Source organism: Ornithorhynchus anatinus, chromosome 5 (genome assembly GCF_004115215.2).
Source record: "Ornithorhynchus anatinus isolate Pmale09 chromosome 5, mOrnAna1.pri.v4, whole genome shotgun sequence".
In the NCBI taxonomy this organism is placed as follows: domain Eukaryota; kingdom Metazoa; phylum Chordata; class Mammalia; order Monotremata; family Ornithorhynchidae; genus Ornithorhynchus; species Ornithorhynchus anatinus.
The window spans coordinates 75,436,060-75,457,868 of record NC_041732.1 but is presented as its reverse complement, the minus strand read 5'-3'; the positions used below and the strand labels follow the sequence as shown (position 1 = coordinate 75,457,868).

At 47.2% G+C, this 21,809-nt stretch overlaps 1 protein-coding gene across 1 annotated transcript in view; it reads right to left on the bottom strand.

Moving 5' to 3' along the window:
- Positions 1 to 21,809, bottom strand: part of MEGF6 (multiple EGF like domains 6) — a 287,988-nt gene that overhangs the window by 182,526 nt on the left and 83,653 nt on the right. Inside the window, exon 6 of the mRNA XM_029065970.1 lies at positions 16,971 to 17,075. Within this exon, the coding sequence (XP_028921803.1) occupies positions 16,971 to 17,075 (105 nt within the window). The remainder of the gene's footprint in view (positions 1 to 16,970; positions 17,076 to 21,809) is intronic.

Below are 21,809 nucleotides of genomic sequence, written 5' to 3'. Positions count from 1 at the left end.
CGGGGTAGCCTTTCTAGATTAGCCCCAACATTCCAGGCACTTCAGGAATCCTGACCCTTGGGCCTATCTTTGCAGAGAAAGTTCACGTTCTGCATGCCTGTCTCTATCTTATCTCCCTCATTAGCTTATAAACTCCTGGAGGGCAGGGCCAGGCCTTTCCATAGCCTCCTCCAAAGCCCAGAGCCCTTCCGTGCACAGTGGCTGGAAGACTCCCATATTCCCCATTGACTGCCGGAAACCCAGACATACGAAATGTCATGTGTGTTCTCCAGACACACCAGTTTAACAAAATGACATAATAATAAGAATTATTATGGTACTTGTTAAGTCCCTGTTCCACATGGAGCTCATAGCTAAAGTAGGAGAGGATCATTTGGAACATTTTAGAGAAGTCTGTCCATCCTTAGAGCATTTCCCTGTAGTACTTTTGACCCCTGCCTCCTTCCCATGGTCCATCCCTAATCTCTTCCTGGCCACTCCTTCTCAGTCTCTTTTGCTGACTCTTCCTCAGTCTTCCACTCCCTATCAGTGGCAGTCCCTTAAGACTCAGTTCTGGATCCCTTTCTCAATTTATTCCCTTGGGAAGCTCATCCCATCCTGTGGCTTCCACCACCACCTTTACGTGGATGATTCCCAAATCTACCTCATTAGCCTTGACCTCTCTCCTTTTCTGCAATATCGCATTTCCTCCTGCCTTCAAGTCATGTCTACACAGACAACCTGCTGACATCTGAGGCTTAAAATGACCAAAACTGAACTCCTCATCTTATCTCTCAAATCCTCTTATACTTAACTTTCCCATTATGACTGCCATTACCACCATCCTCTCCATCTCTTGATCTCAAAGTCTTGGCTCCAAGGCAGCAAGGTCTAGTAGATAGAGCATAGGCCTGGGAGTCAGAAGGACCTAGGTTCTAATCCCGGCTCTGCCCCTTGTCTGCCATGTGACCTTGGGCATATCACTTCACTTCTCTGTGCCTCAGTTCCCTCATCTGTAAAATGGAGATTAAGACTGTGAGCCCTATTGTGGGACAAGGACTGTGTCCAACTTGGTTATCTTGTATCCACCCCAGTGCCTAGAAAAGTGTCTGGCACATAGTAAGCATTTAAATACCACAATTATTATTATTATCCTTGACTTCTCCCTCTGTTGACCTCCATATTTAGTCTGAAAGCAAATCTTGTCAGTTCTTTCATCACACCATCTCCAGAATTCAGCCCTCCAAATTGCTATCTCTCTGGTGCAAGAACTTGATACAGCTGGGCTCAACTACTGCCTCAACCTCTTCACAGACCACTCTGCCTCCAGTCTCTCCCTTCTCCAGTCCATCCCTTCTTTCAGTTGCCCCGATCATTTTCCTATTAGATAATTCTGTGTATGTCTATCCATTCCTCAAAAATCTCCAATGGTTGCCCATTCCCCTCTACATGGAGCAGAAACTCCTAACCATTGGCTTTAGGACACCCTGTCTGCTCTCTTCTCCCTACCTATCCTCTCTCCTCTCCTACTAAACCCCAGCTATCACACTTCGTCCCTCTCAAGCCAGCTTACTCGCTATGCCTCATTCCCATCTCTCTTGCCTCCAACCCCTTCTCTTCTGCTGGGAACTCCTTACCCCTTCACATATGGTAGACCACTACTCTCCCTATCTTCAAGGTTCTTCTGAAATCATATCTTCTCCAGAAGGCTTTTCCAGAAAAATGTGTCTTCTTCCCACATTATTTTCCCCTCCTACTCTTATTTAAGACTTTGGGTTCTCACCATCCATACCCACAGCACTTGTGCAAACGTGTTTACCCTCTATGGTTTTCACCTACTTATTAGGAAAAAAGTCTATGGTTACTTCTCCGACTTGAGTGTTTGCTTCCTCTCCCAAATCATAGGTTTCTTGAGGGCAGGGATCATGTCCAGTACTGCTATTGTACTCTCCTGAACACTTACTACAGTGTTCTGCACAGAGTAAGAACTCAAAAAGACTATTAAATGATTATTATTATATTTTTTAAGCACTTTCTATGTGTCAAATACTGTTCTAAATGCTGGGGTAGATACAAGTTAATAACGTTGGGCACAGTTCCTGACCCACATGGAGCTCCCAGTTTAAGTAGAAGCGAGGACAGGTACTAATTCCCATTTTACAGTTGAGGAAACTGAGACAAAGAGGGAGTTAAGTGATTTGCCGAGGTCATATAACAAGAAATTGGCAGAACTGGGACTAGAAACCAAGTCCTTGCCCTTGCCCTTTCTACTATTCCATGCTGCTTCTCAAATTAATGAAAAATGCAATAGAAAGAGAAAGACTCCAATTTGAGACCAGTCTCTTTAAATATTCCAGGAAGCACTGGGCATCATAAAAGTCATCAAGCTCATAAAGAAGTCTTAAAACAGTTTGAGTCCCCCAGAGGTAGGAAATACAGGTAGATTGTGCTATTTTCTGACCATTTTCCAGCTCTAAATTCCAAATGCTAATTATTCAGAAAATTTATTTAACTCAATGACCATCTGTCCTTGTCCTGAAGATCCAAGACTGTGAGCTTTGGGTGGGGCAGGAGTTGTGCCTAATCTGATTATCTTGTTCTATTCCAGTGCTTAGTACAATGCTTGGTACATAGTAAGCACTTTTAAAAAAATGATATTTGTTATGCACTTACTATGTGCCAGGAACTGTACTAAGCACTGAGGTAGATACAGGCTAATCAGATTGGACACAGTTCATGTCCCACATGGGACTCACAGTCATAATCCCCATTTTATAGATGACGTAACTGAAGAACAGAAAAGTTAAGTAATTTGCCCAAGGTCACAAATTACTGGGATTAGAACCCAGATCCTCTCCCAGACCCATGCTCTTTCCTCTAGGCCATGGTGCTACACTTAAATACCACGACTACCATGACATACTGTTGTTCTAATCAAAAGTAACCACTAGTATTATGCAGGTGAGCATTTAAGTCAAACAATGCATGAGTAACCAGCAGAGTGTTAACACTGCTTCAATCAATCATTGGCATTTCTTAGACATGTTCTGTACTGTGTGCAGAACACGGTATTAAGCAGTTGGAAGAGTTCAGTATAAAAGAGTTGTTAGAATATCCCTTGCTGCTAATATGCCCAGTGATTTAACCATAGTGGGAATTTATTATGCTGGCTTTCTTATTATGCTGGCTTTCTTATTATGCTGGCTTTCTTTGAGCTAAGACCATTGAAGTAGGCCGTTTAACTCTCCATCATGGTATGGGAGCTCAGCCTGCCTTTCTGATGCTTCCAAAGTGTTCTTTTCTTATAAGCCACTCAAGCTCCACCTTTGTAACACAGCTCAAGCCCTGCTAAATTGAAACAGTATTACAGCTCATGTGCAGAAACTGAATATCAACCATGTTGACAGCAAACATACCTTCCTCATCTGTGGATTTGCTATTGACTTTCACTAATTGAAAGTCTGGAGAGGTTTCATAATGCTGTGGTAGAACTGGAGAAGAAAGCTAGTTGGCTGAATTTCATGTATAGTGTGAGTAAACCACATTCCTTTATATGTGTTGGCTATCTTTAGAGAGTTTTTTTTAGGCTAAGATGTTCTTGCTGAAAAACTAACCTCATGCCACTGACAACACCTAGGGAAGAAGCAGGGAAACACGCAATACTGTGACAGTTCTGGGGCACGGTTGGTAACTAAACAGACTGAAACCTCGTTATGGTAGGGAACGTATCTGCTAATTCTGCACATAGGAAGTGCTCAATAAATACGATTGATTGACTTACTACTCGCTGCTTCCCCAATATCAAACCCACCCAACTTTGTCCCTTCACCTTCAAAGTCAATCGTATTTTTTTTTTGAGTGCTTACTGTATGCAGAGCACTGTACTATAGGCTTGAGAGAAAACAGTACAACAGAATTGGTAGACATGATCTCTGCCCACAACAGACATTAACATAAATAGATTACGGATATGTACATAAGTGCTGTGGGGCTGAAGGAGAGGTGAAAAAGGGAGCAAATCCAAGTGCAAGCAAGGGTGAGCTGAAGGGAGTAGGAGAAGAGGAAATGAGGGCTTAGTTAGGGAAGGCCTCTTGGAGGAGGTGAGCCTTCAAAACCCTCCTATAGTCATCTCTTCCAAGAGACCTTCCCTGACTCAACTCTTGGAGAAGCAGCATGGCGCAGTGGAAAGAGCACAGGCTTTGGAGTCAGGGCTCATGAGTTCGAATCCCAGCTCTGCCACTTGTCAGCTGTGTGACTGTGGGCAAGTCACTTAACTTCTCTGTGCCTCAGTTCCCTCATCTGTAAAATGGGGATTAAGACTGTGAGCCCCACGTGGGACAACCTGATTCCCCTGTGTTTACCCCAGCGCTTAGAACAGTGCTCTGCACATAGTAAGTGCTTAACAAATACCAACATTATTATTATTATTATCCCAGCGCTTAGAACAGTGCTCTGCACATAGTAAGCACTTAACAAATACCAACATTATTAAGTATGTCATTCTATCAATCAACCAGCGTATTCACATGTATAGGGCTCAACACGCAGTACATTCCCAATAAATACCATGGACCAATTGATTGATTTAGCTGCTGTTATTCAATGATGGCAGAACCTCCTGTCTCCAAATACCTGGGCAATATTTTTAAATCAGTCTGTGGTATTTATTGAGCGATTACGGTGTGCAGAGCACTGTACTAAGTACTTGGGAGAATACAATCCAGTAAATTTGATAGACGTGATTCCTGCCCTCACATAGCTTAGTTGGGGGAGACACAAGAACAGTTTTAATAATAATGATATTAATAAAAAGAATAACAACATTTGTGCTTACTATGTACCAAAAACTGAAATAAATGCCTGAGTAGACACAAGATAACCAGGTTAAACACAGTCGCTGTACTACCTGGGGATCACAGTTTAATCTAGTTATCACAGTTCACAGGTATTTTACGGATGAGAAAACTGAGGCACTGAGGAAGCATACAGCAGGTAAGTGGTAGATCCAGGACTAGAACCCAGATCCTCTGACTCCCAGGCCTGTGCTCTTTTCATTAGGCCACACTGCTTCCCCAGTAAATTACAGAGAGGGGAAATAGCATAGTCCAAGGATACATATACAAGTACTGTGGGACTGGGGAGAGAATCCAAGTGATGGAGGGGTGCAGACTCAAATCCCTAGGCAATGCAGATGGGAGGCAAAGAATAATAATGATTGTGGTATTTGTTAAGTGCTTACTATGTGCCAAGCTCTGTTATAAGCACGGGGGAGATACAAGTAATCAGGTTGGACACAGTCTCTATCCCAGATGGGGCTCACAGTCTTAATCCCCATTTTCCAGATGAGGTAACTGAGGCACAGAGAAGTTAAGTGACTTGCCCAAGGTCTCATAGCAGACAAGTGGCAGAGCTAGGATTGGAACCCACATCCTCTGACTCCCAGGCCTGTGCTCTTGTCACTAAGCCACAGAAATCAGGGAAGTCCTCTTAGGGGAGGTGTGAGTCCAAAAGGGCTAATTTCAGTTAAATTATGAGTTCCTGGAGGGCAGGGACCATATCTTTTACTATTTTTAAATATTCTTAAGCCTTGGTTTAGGGCAACCCACTCAACCCAACACATACACACACACATAATACAGTTCTACCCTATCACACTACAGATCCTCACTAAAAATGATCATGAGGAGGAAGAGGTGGCTAGGGAGTCAGGAAACCACATAATCACACACTTTAAGACAAATACCATGTAGACTCCATATTGGTTTAGACAACATTCTTTGGAATCCTCAAACTGCCATGTGTGGCCCTCCAAACAACAGTGAATAATAATAAAAGTTTATCATTTACTATCTGCCCAACACTCTATTAAGGACTGGAGCAGATATAACACACTCCTCTAAATTTCAAAATCTATGTCCTCAGTTGACCCCAAAGTTTGTGGAATTTTGATCTCCTACTTTCTAGGTCTATCAATGTGCCTGACACATTCTTATCTATGGTCAATGCAAATAATCAATCAACCAATAACATTTACTGAGTGCTTTCTGTGGGCAGAGCATTGTACTAAGCCTCTGGAAAAGTGCAATACTGTAGATTGTCAGTAAACTCGTTGTGTCTGTTATATTGTTATACTGTACTCCCCCCAAAAGTGCTTAGTAGAGTGTTCTGCACAAACTCAGCACTCAATAAATCTGAATGATTGAAAGAAGCTCACAGTCTACAACTCCATACATAACCAGAGAGGAAACCCAGTTTATCCAGGAATCCCTATGATCCATCTGCCACCAAATCTTGTTGACTATTTTTACTAATGTCTGTCTCCTCCTCTAGAGTTTAAGCTTGTTGTGGGCAGGGAATGTGTCTGTTACATCGATGATGTATTTGTTCAGTGTTTACTATGTGCCTGGCACTGTTCTAAATGCTGGGGTAGATACAAGATAATCAGGTTGGGCACACTCCTATCCCAGAGGGACTCAAAGTCTTAATCCTCATTGTACAGTTGAGAGAACTGAGGCCCAGAGAAATTGAATGACTGGCCCAAGGTCATACAGCAGACAAATGGTAGAGCTGGGATTAGAACGCAGGTCCTTCTGATTCCTAGGCCTGTTCTCTATCCACTGTTGTGTTGTATGATCCCAAGCGCTTAGTACAGTGCTCTGCACAGAGTAAATGCTCAATAAATTATTGATTGATTGACCACAGTTCCACAGTGAATTCATTCCCTGCATTCCAACTAATTGAGCTTTTCCTGCAAATATAGCCTTCAAATTCTCTCTCTACAGCCAGTGCTGAACTGAAACATATAGTCCCCCTGCAATTAGCCTTCCCGGTTAGGCAGGTAGGGTTCAGGGGTCATGCCTGAAGCTTTTCCCTATTGAGGCAGAATCAATAAGCCACTGCAGGCCCCCTCAGCCACTTCACCCCCCTCTCAAAGCAGCAGCTGAAACTAATTTGGGGTCAGGGTGGAAGGGCCTGAGGCAGAAATTTTAAAGGAAAACAAAGGCCCTGGGAGGGGCGAAGGAGGCCTGTGTCTTCTCAAATGAGAGGGTGGAAACAGCTCTAATAGGGGACACAGTGCCTGCTTGTGCTGATTGAACCCACAATAGACCCTCAGGAGTCTAGACATTCCAGCTCAGACAATGTGGAATCCGATCGAAACCAGCAGCCCAAGTGGGTAGCTGACCCAGCTCTGCCAGGCCCAGGGTTTGGGCTCAGCAACTAAAAGCAGCTGTTCTATGCCCAGGAGGAGGGCAGGAGGTTGGGACAAAATAATAATAGTAGTGATATTTGTTGAGTGCTTACAATGTGTCAAGCAATGTACTAATTGCTGGATACAAGCAAATTGTGTTGGACACAGTCCTTGTCCCACAGGGGCTCACAGTCTTAATCCCCACTTTCCCAATGAGGGAACTGAGGCCCAGACAAGTGAATAATAATAATAATAATAATAATCATGGTATTTGTTAAGGATTTACTATGTGCCAGGCACTGTTCTAAGCATTGGGGTAGTTACAAGATAATCAAGTTGGACAAAGTCCCTGTCCTTCGTGGAGCTCACAGTCAATCCCATTTTATAGATGAGGTAACTGAGGCCCCAGAGAAGTGAAGCGACCTGCCCAAGGTGCAGACAAGTGGCAGAGCTGGGACCAGAACCAAGGTCCCCTGATTCCCAAGTCCATGCTTCTTCCACAAGGCCATGCTGCTCTTGTCTTTTTGCAGCTTGCTGTTGCTGCAGGTCACCACTCAACTTCCCTCCTGTGAACAAAGCAGTCTTTAATTCAGGGCAAGTGAAGTGATTTGTCCAAGATCACAGAGTAGACAAGTGGCAGAGATGGGATTAGAACCCAGGTTCTTCTGACTCCCAGGTCCGTGTTTCTATCTGGTAGGCCATGCTGATGTGGGAGGTCAAAGAGGAGAGACCCCTTTGTCTCATCCCTGGCTCTTCGGACCAAGGCGTGGAGTAGCCCTGCAGTTATGGCGAGTAGCCCTGCAGTTATGGAGACTGGCTGAGGGAGCCGGATGAGTCCAGTCTGGATACATGAAACATGCTCCAGGATCTTGACCGACTCCAGCGACAAGGGGACAGGAACAGCAGGCAGTCCACTTAGAGCCAGGACCTCTTGCTGGGTTCCTCGGAAATGGACCAGAACCAAAGCAGTGGAAGGCGGGGAGGTCTCAGCTCCCCCAGCAGGGTGGCTATGCCTCAGAGGTCAGCTCTTGTGAGTAGCTGAGGACATGAAGAATGAAAAAAAACCCCAAAAAACTGCTGTTTCTTGTATCGGAAGAGGACTTGCCTTTCCCCAAAACATTTTCACCTCATTTTTCCCTCCCTAAATCCCTGGGTGGCAGGGACCATCACTCCGATTTTACAGATGAGGAAACTCAGGCCCAGAGTAGTTAAGTGACTTGACTGAAGTCACCCAGGAGGTCATTAGGTGGAGCTAGGAATAAACCTGGTTCTTAATAATAATGTTGGTATTTGTTAAGCGCTTACTATGTGCCGAGCACTGTTCTAAGCGCTGGGGTAGACACAGAGGAATCAGGTTGTCCCATGTGGGGCTCACAGTCTTAATCCCCATTTTACAGATGAGGGAACTGAGGCACAGAGAAGTTAAGTGACTTGCCCACAGTCACACAGCTGACAAGTGGCAGAGCTGGGATTCGAACTCATGAGCCCTGACTCCAAAGCCCGTGCTCTTTCCACTGAGCCATGCTGCTTCTCCAATAATGTTGGTATTTGTTAAGCGCTTACTATGTGCAGAGCACTGTTCTAAGCGCTGGGGTAGACACAGGGGAATCAGGTTGTCCCACGTGGGGCTCACAGTCTTAATCCCCACTTTACAGATGAGGGAACTGAGGCACAGAGAAGTTAAGTGACTTGCCCACAGTCACACAGCTGACAAGTGGCAGAGCTGGGATTCGAACTCATGAGCCCTGACTCCAAAGCCCGTGCTCTTTCCACTGAGCCACACTGGTTCTTCTGACTCACAGGAGCAATGTGGCCTAGTGGAAAGAGCCTGGGTCTCGGAGTCAGTGGACCTGAGTTCTAAACCCAGCTCAGTCACTTGTCTGCTATGTGATATTGGGCAAATCAATGAACTCAGTGCTTCAGTTACCTCATCTGTAGAATGGGGGTTAAGTCCCTCCTACTTAGACTGTGTTCAACCTGATTAACTTGATTCAACCCCAGCACTTAGAAGAGTGTTTGACACATAGTAAGTGCTTAACAAATACCATAAACCCCCCCAAAACCTAGCTTTATGCTCATTCCACGAGCCACACTGCTCCTTTCAAACAGAAACTCCTTCCCTTCCCAACAAACTCTAGTAGAATTCAGCCTCATTTCACCTGCTAACTTCCCAGAGAGCCTTTGGCCCCCTATATCTATGTGATCAAATTGTCTGCCAATGGACTGCTGAGTGACTCTGGGAAAGTCACTTTACGTCTCTGGACCTCAGTTTCTTCTTCTGTGAAAGGGGGATTAAAAAACCTCTTCTCCCTATCTCTCAGAATGTGAGCTCCTTGAGGGACAGGGCACGTTGTCCATTTTTTAGTACAACTTTCAAATTAAGAGTAGAGTTTGGAGCTGAGGGTATGTGGGTGGAGTCAGGCAGGGCAGGGTGGGTGGGTGGGTGGCATTGCCCCCCCAGGCCTATCTGAGGAATAGGACCACAATAGTTAATCTTTTTTTCCTCCCCAAGATGACTCCTGATGGCCAACAGCCCTCGTAGATATCGGACTGATGGGCATACATGAGGTCGCATGAAACACATCGTAACAAAATTATGTCACGCTTACCATTTCGTGGAAGTCTGTCTGAGGGCACCTGAACCTATCTTACCTACCTTCCTCAACTCTTCTTGCCTCCAGGATATCTTCTCTTGGGTGCCCTGCTGGCACCCCAAACTCAACCTGTTTAAAAATGGAACTTATTTTTCCCCAGAAATCCATTTTTCCCTCTCAGTTGATACCACCACCATCCTCCTTTCCAGAAGCCCACAACTTTGATGTCATCCTCAACTCTTAACTATCATTCAACTTTCACATTCATCTATTGACAACTCCCACCAATTTGTCCTATACAACACCTCTTAGAAACTCCTCCTCCACCCAAATGGCTACCATTCTGGTACAAGCTCTGGCCTTGCCATGGCTGGACTACTACATTAGCCTCCTCACTGGTCTCCCAGTCTCCAGCTTCTCTTCTCTCATTCATTCAATCGTATTTTTTGAGTGCTTACTGTGTGGAGAGCACTGTACTAAGTGCTTGGGAAAGTACAATACAGTAATAAAGAGAGACAATCCCTGCCCACAACGAGCTCGCAATCTTGGGGAGGGGGATATTCCATGTTGATGTCCCATAGGTCATCTTTCTGAAGCATCACTCAGCCCACAGCCGTCCTCAAAACTCTCGACTGGCTCCCTCTCTCTCCATGTAAAAAAAAATAAAAATTCCACAACTGGCATCAAGGCTCGCTGTTATCGGGTCCCACCTTACCTATCTGCTCTCTTCATCGGCTATTTCCCAAAACTCTGTCTTCTTTCCTGCCAAGACAACTTTCTAGCTATACCTCTCTCAAATCTCCCACCTTCATCCCCTCACTCCCGCTATTTCCTCTGCTTGAAACTCCCTCTCCACAACATCAGACAGGCCCCAGCTCTCCTCACATGCAAGTCTCTCAAAATCCCAACTCCTCCACCAAACTTTCCCTGATTTTTCCAGTATGCGGAGCCATCTCTAGCTCTTAGAAACTTATTTACACCCGCCTTAGCTTTCATGGATATACGTGTGCTCCATTTATTTATTTTGGAAGTTTTATAAATATTTTTATGTTTATCTTCACATTAGCTAGGAGCTGCTGTAATGGTTGCTGTGTCTTCAGATGTATTTTAGACTCTGAGCAAGGATGACCTGGAATTCTTATCTAGCCACACCCCTGCTGATATGGGTTAGGCTCACATTCTGCTCTGGCCTAGAATGCCCTCCCTCTTCAAATCCTACAGACAATTACTCTCCCCCTCTTCAAAGTGTTACTGTAGATACATCTCCTCCAAGAGGCCTTCCCAGACTAAACCCCAATTTCCCTCAACTCCACTCACTCTGCATTGCCCTGACTTGCTCCCTTTGTTCTTCTCTCCCCTGCCAACTCCCAGTCCCACAGCAGTTTTATATGTATATAAAATAAAAAAAATTTATTTATAAAAAATAAAATTGCAGATATATATGCACACACACACACGTATATATATATATCTGCAATTTTATTTAAATTTTATTTGTTTTGATGTCTGTCTCCCCCTGTCTAGACTGTGAGCTCACTGTGGGCAGGAAATGTCACTGTTTATTGTTGTACTTTACTTTCCCAATCACTTATTACAGTGCTCTGCACTCAGTAAGTGCTTAATAAATACAAATATATGAATGAATGTGAATGTTTAAGTATCCCCACACACACAACCCCCACAGTTTGTCTATCATCCTTATATTCTTAAATTGAGCCCCTTGAGGACCAGGTATTATGTCTAATTTCCACCTGTGTATACTTTTCCAGCACTTACTACATTACACTGCACAGAGTAAGCACTTATTAAATATTATTACAACTACTAGTAAAGTTACTCTAGACTGTAAGCTTATTGTGGGCAGGGAACAAGTCTTCCAAGTCTGTTGATTGCACTATCCCAAATGCTTAGTACATTGCTCTGCACACAACAAGCAGTCAATAAATACCATTGATTGATTGATATTAGAGTGCAAGCTTTTGGTGGGCAGGGAATGTGTCTCTATAGTGTAATCTCCCAGGTGTTTAGTACAGTGTATGGCATATAATATATGCTCAGCGTGGCTCTTTCCACTGAGTCAGAGGTCATGGGTTCAAATCCGGGATCAGCCTCTTGTCAGCTGTGTGACTGGGCAAGTCATTTCACTTCACTTCTCTGTGCCTCAGTTACCTCATCTGTAAAATGGGGATGAAGACTGTGAGCCCCACATGGGGTCACCTTGTATCCTCTCCAGCACTTAGAACAGTGCTTTGTACATAGTAAGTGCTTAACAAAGCCATCATTATTATTATATGCTCAATAAATTCCATTAATTGATTGACTGATTCTAGAGTGTAACCTTGTGGGTGGGGAACATATCTACCAACTCTGATATATTGTACCCACACAAGCACTTTCTATAGAGCTCTGCCCACAGTAAGCACTCTGTGGCCTAGAGGATAAGCCTCTAGGGCCTGGGAGTCAGAAGGACCTGGATTCTAATCACTGCTCCACAACAAGTGCCTGTTGTGTGACCTTGGGCAAATCACTTTACTTCTCTCTGCCTCAGTTATCTCACCTGTAAACTGAGAATTAAGACTGTGAGCCCTCTATGGGGCAGGGACTTTTTCCAACTCAGTGGGCTTGCATCTACCCCAGCACTTAGTCCAGTGCCTGGTATATAGTAAGCACTTGAATACCACAATTATTATTATGTAATATAGAATTATTTATATAGTAAGCACTTAATATAAGTAATTATTAATTATATAATAAGCACTTATAACACTAAATATATAGTAAGCACTTAAATACCAAAATTATTAATTATATACTATATAATTATTAATTATATTATGGATAATATTAATGCCCTGCTTGATATTAGAGTGCAAGCTCCTTGTGTGAAGGCATTGTGTGATTTTGTTATTCTGTACTTCCAGTGTCTAGTAAAGCACTCTATACCAAGTGGCACTCCATAAATGTTACTATGACCTACAGCATGTCCCCAGAGGGAGCCCCCATGTCCCCATTTGTTCCAGGGGTCCCTGGAGCATTCCCCTCCCCGGTCTCCATAAAGAAAAGCGCTACTGCCGAGACATGGAACTCATGGAGGCGGAGGGAGGGTAGATGGTAAAACAAAAATAGAAGACGTAAACATGTCCAGACTTGACAGAGGTCAGATCGACTGAAAACTGGACCGTCGCTGAGCTGTAAAACTGTGCAAATGACCATTCTGCCTCACTGACCCTTTATAAGTTCCAGGGAAGCAGAAGGAGCCATCCTGTCTGCCTTCAATGGAAAGCTTCCTCGGGCACCTAATGTACAGGGGGCACCTACCACAGCACTGACACCCCAAAACTGAACCCCTCAAGCTTTCCTACTTTCCAGGTACCCCTTTCTTCCCTTCTTGAAGCTACTGTCTGGGTGGGGAAACCCCTTCTTTCACACAAACTTTCCCTTCCCTCCCAGCACCAACCCCCGGGCACCAGAGGCAAGAGGCCGGGAAGAGCTGGGACAAGCCCCCCACCCCCCCAGACCCCTAATCTACAGCCAAACTCTTCCTAGGCTCCTCTGTGGAAAGGCCTCAGTTTTGCCTCTCTCTGTTCCAAAATCTCAAACAGAGCTTGAAGGTTGCTGGACAGACCGCAACATGTGGCCCGGGCTCCATAGTGCCCCTGCCTCCCACTGTTCCTGCCCAGAGCTCAGCAGGGGAAGACACAGTGGAATTATCTCTGGCCATTCACAGTCTGACCTCTGGGACCTCAAGCACTCACTTGTGACCCTTGACCCATGGTGGTGAAGGGGGAGAGCAGTAGGGGTGGAGGGGAGGACAGTGGAATTTGCAGATGGATTCTTATCCTGTTCTTAGCACCGAAAAATCATTTCCACCTCCTCCTCTCTCTTCCCCTCTTTCTACTCTTTCCTCCCCCCAGCAGCTCCCCCGACCCCAACCTTTTCTTCCAGCCCCCCTCTCCTCCCTCCTGGCCTGTTTTGGCTCTCACAGTGAGGGTCCAGGACAGAGGGAAGTCGTCCAAGCAGACATGGCCTGCAGCTTCCAAGTTGCAATCTGTTACCATCGGAGGCTTGGATAAGGAGTCCTAAATGGGCCTGCCATCTAGAGGAGCGAAATACCTCTACCCTGGGAGGAACTGGGAGTTTATTTTATGATTATCCAAGAAGGGGAGTGTGCAAAAATTGTAATCAGCTCTTCAAGGACTGTTTACTTCCTGAGCACAATGTGATTACACACAGATACTTGCTCAAGTTCTGTCTTCCTTCCCACCCCTGGGAATTCCACACAGAGCTGGTGTAGATCACCCCTATAACTGACCAGTTGCTCCAGCCCCTTAACGCCTGTCTGGACAGAACAGAGGGGAGACATATTGAGGGGAAGACATGAGATCTGTGAGCTGACCACTGCAAAGTATCTGCCCAGAAAAGCCTCCTTTAGCCCCTCAGAACAACTCGGCGGCTGGGGAGGATTGGGAGGGAAGGGTTGTGCTGAGACCCTCCTGCCTGGCCCTAAGGACCTTGTTAGATTTCTCCTCCTGGGGTGAACCATCCAGAGGGGGCCCAGGGTCCTGCCCCCAGCTCTGTCCTACCCCCAGTGTAGAAATGAACCCTGCATTTCAACCAAGAGGAGAAAGTAGGAGAGGGGAGAAGGAGCAGAGGGAGAAGAGGCAGTTTGGATGGCTCTGCCTGTGAAGGAGTGGGCTAAAGAGGGTGAAGACCCCCTGTGACATGGCATCTTTGAGCATTCCTCACCCCTCTTCAAGCAGAACTCCCCCTCCCTTTCCCCTCCCTGAAAGGTCCCTGGAAGATTCTCCCCCACAACCTGGCTAACTCGCCTTGGCTCTCCGGCAACTCTGACCAGAGAGAATTCCCCCTGCCCACCCCCTACTGACTGGCCGGCCAGTCAGCCGGCCCGTCAGCCAGCCGACAACCGGCCAGTCTGCCCTTGTTGGGATTTCTGAATGAAGCGGGAGCAGAGCCCTGGGTATTTCCAGAGGATTAGACAAAGGGGATTTAAAGGCCTTTTAAGCATTTCTTAATTTCCACTTGTAGCCATAATTAAAGTTCCTTCAAGGAGACAGTCCGTGAAAACTGAGGACAGGCCGGCAGACTCAGTGCTGAGGTCCTTCAGAAGAGCATCCTGGGAGGTTTTGCCTGAGCTTCTCTCCCCACCCCTACATCCCAGTCAGAATCTGGTCTGGAGGCTTCTGGCCTCTCCGATCCACACCACACAACACTGAATGAGCAAGTTTCCCCTGCTCAGTTGATTGTCCCCTAAAGCCAGATCCAGAGAGGTCATCAGCTTTTTGGGGACTTTCCCTCCCTCAGTCCCGGGGTTTGTTCCCTCCCATAACGTGGTAAAAGACACCCTCACAACCCATGGGCCCTAACCTCACTTGAGCCTCTGCTGAATAATGCCCACCCCCCAGGGCTGGGCTGGGCTCCCTCTTTCCAACACTGCCAGCTAAGGGGTTCTTCAGCCTCCTTTTCCCAGCTGAAAACCCTCCCCAAACCAGACTCTAGCTTTCCTGGAATCATCCTCTGAAAATGGCCCCAGCTGTCACACCCCTCAGAACACAGCAAGGGAACAAGTGGGTGGAGGCATAGTGCCTTCAGAATCACATGAGGGATTTGTATGGGCAGGACTTGTTTGTGGCCAGAGATCACTGTGCAGGAGTGATGCTGAGCTAGCAGTGCCAGGGCCCGGCTTCCCCCTCCCCTTCCCCCTTCCACTCTCATTCTGGCCTCCATCTCCTCCTCCTCCACTCTCACCCTAGTTTCCTCCAATACTACCCCAGCCTCTGCTTCTTCCACCACTCCCACCCCAGCCTTCACCTCTACCCTGGACTCCCCCATTGCCCAATTTATAGAGTTTTTTCCAAGAGTCCTTTTGGCCTGGGCACAGGAATAATGCTCTGCCCCTGTGAACAAGCCTTCCCAGCCAATAGCCCAATCCCAACAGGGGTTCCCCCTCCCCAAGCACAGGCTGGGGTTACACTTGACCTTTCACCCTACTCCCCACTGCCCTAAGATGAGGGGTCATTCCATCATCCCCTGCAGTCATTCCATCAGTCAATCATATTTATTGAACACTTACTGAGTGCGCAGCACTGTATTAAGTGCTTGGGAGAGACACATTCCCTGCCCACAAAGTCGATGGCCACCAAGAGCCCTTCAGGGCACAGAGAACCAGATCCCAGAGGGAGGAGCTGCCCTCATTCCCCAGACAAGAATCAGAGTCAAGAGTCCCCACCTCAGCACCCTGCTTTGCTGGGGTCTTTTTCAGAGAATCCAAACACAGAGAGCAGCCTTCTGTGTTCCCTGGTGGGAAGAGCAGGGGATAGGGAGTCCCAAGACCCTAGTTCCAGCCCCAGTTCAGCCAATGCTCAATGGGTGGTCTGGGATAAGTCGCTTAACTGCTCTGGACCTCAGTTTCCTCATTTGTAAAATGGGAATAAAAATTCCACTCTTCCAGGGATGGTAGGGCTCAATAGATACCACTACTCTGTCTGGTCTGATGACTTTGCCTCTACCCCAGGGTTCAGCACAGCACTGGCCAAAGAAGCACTTGATGAACATCATCATTATCATGTTACTAGCACCAGTCCCCACCCCGCTCTGGCCCTCCCTTCACCTGCTAAGAACACCCAAGCATTTGGATACACAGGTACTCATCCTTCTAAGAATTTCCTCTTGGTGACAGAGGCCCTCAGAGCCATGGGGCGGGGAGGAAGTGGGGGACCGCCTCATAAATGACCTCAGCTGTGCCTAGATCCACAGTTTTCCATTCCCAGATTATCTCTGTGGCCTTCCCAGTGAGCCCAGGGCTCTAGGGATTCAGGGGCAGGCGCAAGAGGCAGAAATACATCTCTCAATTCTGCTCAGACCTCCCCTCCCAGAAGCCTTGAGGACCAGCCAATTTCTCAGAGGGTCCTTCGGCCAACTCTGAGGAAGAAGAGCCAAGCAAGGTGGTGGGGGATTCTGACCCCGTCTTCCTCGAGATCGCCTTTCAAATCACAGAAGCCCCCCCATCCTCTCTGGCGTGAAGATCGCCTACCTCCAGAATGCATGCAAGCACGCAGGAAGATGAAGGCAAGGGGTGCGTAGAGTGGGACCCATTTACAAAAGGGCCTGCTGGCTGCATCTGGAACTATTGAGGTAGGTGCCACGGGCTCCAGGACAGGGGGAAGGGGCAGGCAGGGGGTGGCACTCACCATACTGGCAGCGCAGACCCTGGAATCCCACCGGGCAGCTACACCGCTTGGCTGATCCGTCCACGCAGGTTCCTCCATTGAAACAGACACCCGGGCTGCACACAGCTGCAGGCAGACAAGAGAGAGAGAGAGCAGAGATGTGAGATGGGTGCTGGGGGGAAGTGGGAGAGGGGTGGAGAGGATAAGAACTGTGGGCAGCCCCCTGTCACCCCACTTCCACTAGCCTGAACCAGGACAGAGGCCAGGGAAGAGAGAGGTAGAAATCAAATCAGCAGGGAGACAATCACAGTGCAGGAAGGAAACGAAGTGACTTTCAGGAGAGATTTTTGGTCTTCCAGTTTGGGCGTCCAGAGACTTTAAAGGGTAAGGTAGGCCACTCTGAAACACCTCCTCCGGGCAGGGCTGGAATTACCAGAAGGACAGGAATAAAGCATAGTAATAGTAATAATTTTGGTATTTGTTTAAGCGCTTACCTTGTGCAAGGCACTATACTAAGCACTGGGGTGAATACAAGCAAATCGGGTTGGACACAGTCCCTGTCCTGCATGGGGCTCACAGTCTTTTTCCCCATTTGATAGATGGGGAAACTGAGGCACAGAGAAGTGAAGTGACTTGCCCAAGATCATACAGCAGACAAGTGGTGGAGTCAAGATTAGAACCCAAGACTTTCTGACTCTCAGGCCCATGCTCTATCCATTAGGCCACGCTGCTTCTCTGCTTAGTGACTTCTAGGCAGGGGAAATGCTACATTATCTCTCTAAACTGGAAGATCCTTGTTGACAGGGAGCATGTCCACCAACTCTGCTGTACTGTACTCTCCCAAGCACTTAGTACAGTAAACACTCAATAAATATAATCAATTAAATCCGGGGAGGCCCGGTGTATCCCTCTCAGGTTCAGAGGCCCAAGGCCATATGGCCTGTTAGCGGAACCGTAGACTACAAATCAAGGGACCCAAGGTTACAGAAGTAGCATAACTTAGTGGATAGAGTACAGGAGGGCCTGGGAGTCAGAAGGTTATGGGTTCTAATCCTGACTCTGCCACTTGTCTTCTGTGTGACCTTGGATAAGACCCTTCACTTCTCTGTGCTTCAGTTAACTCATATGCAAAATGGGGATTGACACTGTGAGCCCCATGTGGGACAGGGACTATGTCCAACCTGGTATGCTTGTAACCACCCCAGCAGTTAGTACAGTGCCTGGCACATAGTAAGCACTTCTCTCACACTCTCTCCCCCTGCAAATCTCTATTACTCCCCCATAGAGACCTCCACTCTCTTGATCCCATCCGTCTCTCCTAAAGCATCTCTCCCCACCTTCCCTGCCTCCCTATCCTCTCTTCCCACTCTCGATGATCAGGTTACCGTTCTCAACTTCACCCTCTCTACTCATCTCAACTCACTCGCCCCCCCTTTCCCTCCACCACTCTCGGTCCACTAACCCGCAGCCCTGGATCTCTGCTTCTGTCCACCCCCTTCGCTCTTATGCCCGAGCTGCTGATCGTTGCTGGCGAAGGTCCAAGCACCAAGCCAACCTTATTCATTTTGAATTTATTCTTTCCTGCCTTAACTCTGCCCTCTCCTCCGCCAGGCAAAACTACTTTTCGTCTCTCATTGATGTCCATGCCCGTCATCCCTGCCAATTTTTCTGGACTTTAAACTTTCTCCTCAGGCCCCCTGATTTTCGCCCTCCCCCATCCCTTACCCCCAACGATCTGGTCACCTACTTCATCACGAAAATTAACACAATCAGGCCTGAGCTCCCCAAAGTCACCCCTCCCTCTTTTGCTCCCCCCGCCCGGCCTCCAACCCTCTCCCCTACTTTTCCATCCTTCCCTGCAGTATCCTCAGAGATCTCCTCCCTCCTCGCAAGTGCCACCCCCTCCACCTGTGCTTCGGACTCCATTCCCACTCACCTTATAAAAACTATCGCCCCTTCTCTCTTCCCCTCCTTAACTTCTATCTTTAAGCGCTCATTCTCCAATGGTTTCTTCCCCGCTGCCTTCAAACATGCCCATGTCTTCCCCCATCCTAAAAAAAAACTCTCTCTCGACCCCACTTCCCCTTCCAGTTATCGTCCTATCTCCCTCCTACCCTTCCTTTCCAAACTCCTAGAACGAGTCGTCTACACTCGCTGCCTTGAATTCCTCAACTCCAACTCTCTCCTGGACCCCCTCCGATCTGGCTTCCATCCCCTCCACTCTAACGAGACTGCTCTCTCAAAGGTCACTCATGACCTCCTTCTTGCCAAATCCAATGGCTCCTACTCCATCCTAATCCTCCTCGACCTCTCAGCTGCCTTTGACACTGTCGGCCATCCCCTTCTCCTCCACACCTTATCTCACCTTGGCTTCACGGACTCCATCCTCTCCTGGTTCTCCTCTTATCTTTCTGACCCGTTCATTCTCAGTCTCCTTCGCGGGCTCCTCCTCCCCCTCCCACCCACTAACTGTAGGAGTTCCTCAAGTGTCACTTGTTGGCCCTCTTCTGTTCTCCATCTACACTCACTTCCTTGGTGAACTCATTCACTCCCACAGCTTCAACTATCATCTCTACACAGATGACACCCAAATCTACATCTCTTCCCCTGTTCTCTCCTCCTTCTTCCAGGCTCGTATCTCCTCCGGCCTCCAGACTGTCTCCACCTGGATGTCTGCCCGCCATCTAAAACTCAACAGGTCCAAAATTGAACTCCTTATTTTCCCTCCCAACCCTGTCCTCTTACTGATTTCCCTGTCACTGTGGATGGCACTACCATCTTCCCGTCCCACAGGCCCGCAACCTTGGTGTCATCCTTGACTCAGCTCTCTCATTCACCCCACACATCCAATCCGTCACCAACACCTGCCGGTCTCACCTTTACAATATCGCCAAGATCCGCCCTTTCCTCTCCATCCAAACGGCTATTGTACTGGTACAAGCTCTCATAATAGCCCAGCTGGATGATTGTGTCTGCCTTCTCTCTGACCTCCCTTCCTCCTGTCTCTCCCCACTCCAGTCTATTCTTCATTCCGCTGCCCCGATCATCTTCCTGCAGAAACACTCTGGGCATGTCACTCCCCTCCTTATAAACCTCCAGTGGTTGCCTATCAACTTCCACAGGAAACAAAAACTCCTCACTCTTGGCTTCAAGGCTCTCCATCATCTTGCCCCTTCCTACCTCACCTCCCTACTCTCTTTCTACTGTCCATCCCGAAAGCTCCGCTCCTCTGCCACTCAACTTCTCACTGTCCCCAGTTCATGCCTATCCCACCGTTGACTTCTGGCCCACGTCCTCCCGCTGTCCCGGAATGCCCTCCCTCCTCACCTCCGCCAAATTAACTCTCTTCCCCTCTTCAAAGTCCTATTGAGAGCTCACCTCCTCCAGGAGGCCTTCCCAGACTGAGCTTCCCCTTTTCCCTCTGCTCCCCCTCTGCCCTCTGCTCCTCCCCCTTCACCTCTCCTAAGCTAAGACCCCTTTCCCTCTACTCCCTCCCCCTTGCCCTCTTCGCCTCCCCTCAGCTAAGCCCCCTTTTCCTCTGCTCCTCCCCCTCCCCCTCCTCTCAGCACTGTGCTCATTTGTATATATTTTTTATTACCCTATTTGTTAATGAGGTGTACATCCCCTTGATTCTATTTATCGTGATTATGTTGTCTTGTTTCTATTTCATTCTGTTTTGCTCTGCCATCTCTCTCCCCCGATTAGCTTGTGAGTCTATCATTGGGCAGGGATTGTCTCTGTGGCCGAACTGTACATTCCAAGTGCTTAGTACAGTGCTTTGCACATAGTAAGCGTTCAATAAATACTATTGAATGAATGAATGAAATACCACAATTATTATTATTATCATCTGTGGCCTTGTCTGTAGACAAGGGAGAAGCTGCATGATCTCCTAGCTAGAGTGCAGGACAGGGAGTCAGGAAACCTGGGTTCTAATCCCAGCTCGGTCATTTGCCTGCTGTGTTACATTGGCCAAGCCATTTAAGTTCTCTCTGCCTCAGTTCCCTCATCTGTAAAATGGAGATTAAATACTTGTTCTAGACTGTAAGCTTATTATGGACAGGGAGTACATCTGCTATACTGTACTCTCCCAAGCACTTAATACAGTGCTCTACTCACAGTAAGTGCTCCAATATGATTGACTGACTTACCATTCTTTCTCCCTCATACTGTGTAGGGCAGGAACCGTGTAGGATCCGATTATTTTGTACACTGGCACATAGTAAGCACTCAACAGAATCAAAGGTATTTATTGAGCACTGTGAAGAACACTTTACTAAGCACTTGAAAGAGTACAATACAAAAGAGTTGATAGATACATTTCCTGCAATTCCATAGTTATCCTTATTATTACAAATTATTATCTATGCCTCTGGGGGGTTGGCAATGAAACAACACAAGTTGAGAGGTTGAGCCTCTTCTGTGGAGAAACTTTTTCTATTTCTAATAGTCGGGATATTCATCAAGCACTTACTATGTGTCAAGCAAAAGCATAGATATAAGATCATAACCAGTCTCCAAACCACACCAAGATCACAGTTTAAGAAGAAAGGAGAGCATATATCTTCTCCCTGTTTTACAGAGGAGGACACTGAGGCCCAGAGAGGTTAAATGGTTTGCCCAAGGTCACACAACAGGCCAGTAGGAGATCTGGAACTAGAACCTGGGTCCCCTGGCTCCTGTCTCTATTCACAAGTCCCTCCCTGCAACCCCATACTCTGACAACACCACTGAGGTGTGATGATCACTGGAAGCTAATGTTTAGAGAAGAGGGCTGACAATACACCTTTAAAAAAAATTGGGACTGGGGGAGTGGAGGGTCTTTTGGAGCTGGGCAGAAAATCCCACTCCAATTATTGT